Source organism: Alligator sinensis, unplaced genomic scaffold (genome assembly GCF_000455745.1).
Source record: "Alligator sinensis unplaced genomic scaffold, ASM45574v1 scaffold794_1, whole genome shotgun sequence".
Lineage (NCBI taxonomy): Eukaryota > Metazoa > Chordata > Crocodylia > Alligatoridae > Alligator > Alligator sinensis.
In genome coordinates, this window is record NW_005842125.1 from 963,501 (window position 1) to 970,086 (window position 6,586).

The 6,586-nt window shown below is 43.0% G+C and overlaps 1 protein-coding gene across 1 annotated transcript in view; it reads right to left on the reverse strand.

Moving 5' to 3' along the window:
* GALM (galactose mutarotase) overlaps window positions 1-1,143 on the reverse strand; it is a 33,598-nt gene extending 32,455 nt beyond the window's left edge. Inside the window, exon 1 of the mRNA XM_006024937.2 lies at window positions 864-1,143. Within this exon, the coding sequence (XP_006024999.1) occupies window positions 864-1,050 (187 nt within the window). The 5' untranslated portion in view covers window positions 1,051-1,143. The remainder of the gene's footprint in view (window positions 1-863) is intronic.
* Between the last annotated feature and the right edge of the window lie 5,443 nt (window positions 1,144-6,586).

The following is a 6,586-nucleotide window of genomic DNA, read 5'->3' on the forward strand; positions in this document are numbered from 1 at the left end:
ATTACCACTGTGAGCTGGTAGTCTCTTCTCCCCATGTTGCATGGCAGTAAAGGACAAGGCAGTCAGTAATGCCAACTCTCGTGAAATTATTGCAAGAGTTGCGATTTCTAAGTAAAATTTAGTCCGACTCATGATTTCATGATAGTACTCTCAAATCTTAGGACTTTTTTTTCTGGTGTGTGTCATGCCCAACCAGGCCAGAACCGGCTGCAAAGTCCTGGGAGCCCAGGCAGGAGCGGAGCCTGGGCAGGGCCCAGCTGCGATGCAGTGCAGGGAGCCCTGCTGGGTCAGCACTGAGCCTGGGCCTGCAATGGGTGGGGGTGCTGCTCAGGGCGCATGCACAAGCAGCTGAGGGGAAGCAGGGTTAAAACGGAGCATCTCATTTTTTACATACCAAATCTCGATTGTTAAGAGTTTGTCTCTTGATTTTTGACATGGTGGGGTTTGCAATGCTGCAAAGTGGTATCAGGCGTCATTGCAAAAGGCTCCTTAGAAGTGGATCAGACCAGCATTTCTCAACGTGTGGGTTGTGACCCATAAGTGGGTGGCAAGAATATATGAAAGGGTCACAAACAAACTTTAAAAATGGATTCTCCTTAAAATAAAAGAAATACATGGGAAACTGTGGCTTTTCCCTTGCGGGCTGGCAGAGCTCCAGCCTATGGGGGGCTGCTTGGGGACCCCACACATGCAGTGAGGTGGACTGACCACATGTTTACAAATGGGCCCTGGTCCAAAAAAGGTGGAGAACCACTGGGTTAGACAGTAAAGAATCAAGACCACGCACGCCCCGAGAAGTGAGGTAATACATATGTCTTGGGGGGAAAAGCAAACAAAAAGAATGGTTTAAATTTTAAACCCACCTTCTAAATGATCAAAGCCCACAACAATGTCTGAGGCTTGGCCATCCCTGCCTCTGGTTTCCAGCGCAGTGATTATGCAGCCTAAGGAAAGGAGCTCCACTTTCACCCTGTCTGACTTCAGCACAAACTTTTCCACAGCCCCCACTTCGCCCACGTGCCCGAGCAGCTCTCTCTGCACCCCGGCCATGGCTCCTCAAGGGCCCTCGGGGTCAGCCGGAGCCTGGGACCCGCGCGAGCTGGGCGGGGACAGCTCGGCCGCGGCCCAGGAAGGACAACCCCTAGAGACGGGACTCCGCGGCCGGGCAGCCTGGAGGAGGGACAGCCTCACCGCGCGAGTTCAAAGCCGGCTGCCAGCCGGGGGAGCGCGCGCCAAGTGCAGGCGCTTCCTCAGCCTGCCCTGCCCAAGGGTGTTCATACCCGAAAGCTTGCAAGGAAGAATATTTCCAACTATTTGAGTCGGTCTCATAAAAAAAGATTTCGGATTCCGCGCCCCCCCCCCCCAAAAAAAAAAAACCCCAAACAACAAAAAACACCTGCTTGCCATCCCTTTGCGCTCACCCCGTCCCAAATCAGGAGTGTGACAGCTTCATACACTTAACTAACCCCTTTGAGCTGGTCTGTTCGCCCAGTTTCTTCTCCCACAAACTGAAGGCAGACGAGGTTCTTTGGGTAAATGTGATCCTTTATTAGACCAACTAAATCGTTGGAAACAATTGTTCTTTGCAACAGGGTTTGAATTACACTTTGACTTTTTTTGGGGGGGGGTGGGATCTGCAAAAAATGTGGGTAGTCTATCATGATGCCGTAATAAAATCAGAGACCCCTGTCTAGGTTGTGCTTTTCAAATCTTACAGGCGGTTTTCATCTTTTATGAAATTAGATGAAAGCACCGCTCCCCCCCACACACACACACACGCTCCCCTGTAATCCTAACAGGCATATAATGTAATCCCATCCCAAGATGCCCCATAATCAGCACCCCCCCAAGCCCCCCTGTAATCCCAACCCTTCTTTGCAAGCTTTCAGGCACACACACCTTTCTTCAGGCATAGGGCGGCATTTTTATTGTATGGTTACTGCATCCTGCTTTCTGGTTGCTGATCTCTGCGAGAGGGAGAAAAGTAAAGAACTTAATACTGGATCCTGGGGGTTTCCCCTTCAATCACAGACATCTGCTTAATTTTGACTGAAAATTAAAAGTCACTTTCTTTTTTCTTTTAAATGCAAGCATGAGCTCAACTGACTGGGTTAAAATCTACAGAGAAAAATCATGGGGTTTTTTTGCCTTACAGCTCTCCAAGAGGATCTTCTACCCAAAAGGGAACATTTTTAGCAAGTTAAAGAGGAATGAAAATGTATATCTGGAACATTCTGCCTCTTCCAACCATATGTGATGCAAGTTTCCTCTGCTAGAGGAAACACTGTATATAGCATAACACGCCTAGACACATTACTCTCAGATTTCACAAGAATTAGAAGTGATAATTTTCTGAACCTTCTTTGTATACACGTTAAAACCACAACTATATATCTTATCCCACTTTTGCACTCATAGAAGCATTCATTTTAAAATTTGCATTTCACTGTTAAAATAGCCTTTTCTATTCAAACACAATATTTTTTTGACCATGCTACCTGGAGCATGGATTAGCATAATGGATGATGAATGCCTAACCATGAAAACTACAATCTTCTTCCAGGCACAGCTATAATTGACATTTGACATTGTTGACATACCTCCAAAAAGCGTGAGTCACCGGTTTTATTAATTCCTCACTGTCTGTTGTAAAACACATCCATTTTCTAAACATTTTGCAGATCTGAAATGTGATTCTATCTGTAAATGTCTATGCTCAAATGTCACTTTCATATTCATCAGATCTTCTTCAAGTGTTGAGACACACATTCTGACCTTGTAGACAAAAATATTCTTCTACTTTTCTCGCCTGGTAGTACCCCAGAGATGAGAAATTTAGGGCTTTGTCTGACAAAAAGGCACAATATTTGCAGAAAAACAACACGTTTTGAGAATAATATTGCTTAAAAAGCTGTTTTGACAGAAATTTTTCTTTGTCTCAGCAACATAGGGCAGCTGATTTCCTGGAACTGTGGTGACAAGTGTGGGTATGAAGCATATTTTGAAAGAAGAGAGGATGGTGGCCTTATGGGTTAATTCAGAGAGAATGCCCCATGCATAATAAACATGTAGAAGAAAGCTTGGAACTGCTTGCAACAGATGGAAAAAAATGAGTCTACAAGTTTGGCTTCATTGATGGAGTAAGGGAGCCAGTGATGGACAGAGCTGTGAACAACCAGAGCCTTGTGTGAGGGACAAAGAACATCCAGGCAATAGGCCAGAAAAAATACTTTAGCAAGTGTGTCTTAAATGGACTGGAAAGAAATGGCATGTCAGTCTCAGGAGGGATAGAGAGGAGGCACCTGCAATATGTTCTGTCTAGGAAATGAAGGCCTGGAACATCCTGGAGCATCCTGGAGCAAATAGCCTCTCTGTTTTTTAAGATGAAACTTGATCACAAAGGGATTACACAGTATGGTTGCCTGCAATGCCCCAGGTGTGGATTTAATGAACCAGGAGTCCCTTTCGGTCTTGTGCAGTCAAGTAGGAGGAGAGGTAGGGCTGGGAGGACAGCTTTAGCAGTACAGACGAAGAACCCTCCATGTGGAGAGTTGTGGACTGTCACAGGGAGGCAGAGTGAGCTCAACCATGGCACATTTAGCTCTCCACTCTGTCTTCATGTGTTAGGCATCAGTTCAGCAAAGCTTGTGAGTGCATCTGACCTTAAGCCTCCCACCGTACTCAGTAAAGCCCTCACACACCTACTTAAATGCTACTGACTTCACTAGGATTTAAGCATATGGTTAAGCCCCCATTTTAGAGGAAACCCATATGAAAAGTCCCTAGATTTGAACAGGGATGAAACCCACATGCTACTCACTCTATTATTCCCCAAACCTATGAAATTTAATATGGAAATGAATTTGATATCTTCCATGTTACAGGGGTGTAAGTTATAGCGCGTTGGTCTAAGGCAGAGCTTTCCAAACTTTTCATGTTGGTGACACACTTTTTAGACATGCATCATTTCGCGACACAGTAATTCAGTTCCGGGGGAGGGGCCAAGGGAAGCAGACGCGAGTAAGGGAGCTCCGTGGTGCCCTTCCGCAACATTTTCTGCATTTCGCGCAACACACCTACACACTGCCGCCGACACACTAATGTGTCGCGGCACACAGTTTGGAAAGCTCTGGTCTAAGGACATAGGCAGACAGGGTTCTTTGAATCTGATATAAAAGTTATAAAAAATATCAGATTCTGATATAAAAGATATAAAAGATATCAGATTCACCCAAAGAACCTTGTCTGCAATGTGGAAATGATACCTTTTCTCTAAGGTTTTTGATCTATTCTGTAGAGTTTAGTAGAGAATTCTACCCCTATCACAGAACTCTAGGACAGTTAAAAAAGGCTTATTGTCTAATCCTGGGAACCATCATGGCTAGAAAGCAATGACCCTGTTTGTTATACACATCACATCGTGTCCAGAGGCCTCTACACAGCCAAGCTTGTAATCATGTTCCATTATCAAACCCCACTTTAGTAAGCTTCTAAATTTGGCTCAGAAAATTTATCTGGCTAGTTTTTATTCTGAAGACAAAGGAAAACATTTTTGCACTGATATTTCACATAATGTTCTTTAGTTACAGTCCATTAAAAAGTTATGCTCTTTAAAAATGCTGAATTTCTATGTGTCTCTGTTCATCAGCAGTAATCTTGAAGTATAGATAAAACACCAAATAGCCAGGAACCAAATATATGTGTATATTATTTTAATCTATTTTTAGGCCTGAAATGCAGGGCTGGGTCATTTTGCTATAAATTTATACTGAAGTTACTTTTATTTAATAAGGTGCATCTGCAGCAGTAATTATAATTATTTAAAATAATTCTAACAACTTTGTGAAAAAAAGCACTGCCAGTTGCTAAATTTATTATTTTTAATTTAAGAAAGGCCCTTAAAAGGAGGAAGTATTTAGGTACAATATCAACCTAAAAAGTGGTACTTTAAAATCCCTGGACCAAATTTAAGGTTCTGAGTTCAGTTTTGTTTATATATGGTAACAACTGATAGTGTGCTCAATATGAGACTGCTGATGTTCATTAACTAATTATTTTCTTGTTTGTACAATATGTGCTTGGAGCTCATAAATAATATGTTAAGTCAGGGGTGCCTGGGGGCCAGATGTGGCCCACCAGGCCATTCTATCTGGCCCATGGAGCCGCTAAAAAAATGATAAAATGAATATTAATCTGCCCTGGGCTTCCTGTCATGTGGCCCTCAATGGCTTGCTGAAACTCAGTAAGTGGCCCTCTGCCCAAAATAATTGCCCACCCCTGTGTTAAGTGAATACTTTCTTGGCATTCAGCAGTCTTCACTGTTTAACAAAGAAGTCTTTCCTTTTGAATAGGTAGCAGCATTAGCTTTGTCTGTAGTTCCCAAGTTCTTATAACTTGTGCAAAAGCATTCAGTTGTATTTATGGCTGATTCACAAAGCATATTTCTGAGCAGAAAGGCCTCAGCTAGTCTCTCATTCATACTTAACTCTTTAGTAGTCTCCACCAGTCTGTTATTACTAAGATACTGTCCCATACTGATAAGATTTAGGGGAAATGTTTTTGGCTTGCAAATCAACTCTTTGATAAGGATGTGATACGTGATTTTACAAGGAAGTGGTAACAGACTGCGGCTTTTATAACATCACAGGAGCTGACATTTTCATTGACTTATATGATTCATGTCAGAAAGAGCCAGGACCTAGTTGCTCATTTAATGCTCTATCTAGTCAGTCATTCACACTGTCTGAATTTCTCACCTTGTCTGCTTGTACACAAGCTTCCTTGGCCCACATTGACCTTCAGAGGTGTGCTTGTAGGATGATGACAAGAGTTACGGAAGATTATTCAGTCACATACCATACATTAGTGAGTTCCAGCTTTCAAGCTTCTTCTGAATGATTACAGATAAATCAGAATGAATCAGCCTACCAATTGACTTCTGCCATGATTATGAAACTTGCATGACTTGCATGAAGAAGTGTTTGAATAAGATTCTTTTAGGTTTTCTCTAATGCAGTGATTCTCAATCTGCATGCTGTGGCACTCTCAGCTCCACTGAGATCCTTTCAAAGGTGTCATGGGGTGCCATGCAAAGTTAGCACTGTTAGTTGTACAAACATGATTCACAAGATAAACCCAGAGTTTCAAACAAGAATCCATATAATGTTGGCTACAAATGTCCAACTCGGGATCCTTAAAATTCTGGTTTATTAGGCGGATTGAAACACTGTAATCACAAACCTTGGGGCTGGTCCCCCCGCACACACACATGCACACACATACACACACACAGTAGCAGGCTACAGAGTCAGGTATACCTGTCCTACAAGCGCTGGAGTCTGTCATTGAGGCTTCTTTCAGCGTGGTGTTATTGTGGTGGGAGAAACCTCCCTAAGGTTTGTTGTCTAGCTGTAATTTGATTGACAGACAACGCGGGTAAAGAAAGACAGCTGTTTATTTGCTCGAGCAAAGACCATAAAGCCAGCAAAAGGCAAAATGCCCCCCCAAAGGGTGAGGTGATCTTTTATACTTATTACAACAAGGCAAGACTTCATGGTTAACAAAAAAAAGCAATACTTGGGCGGTG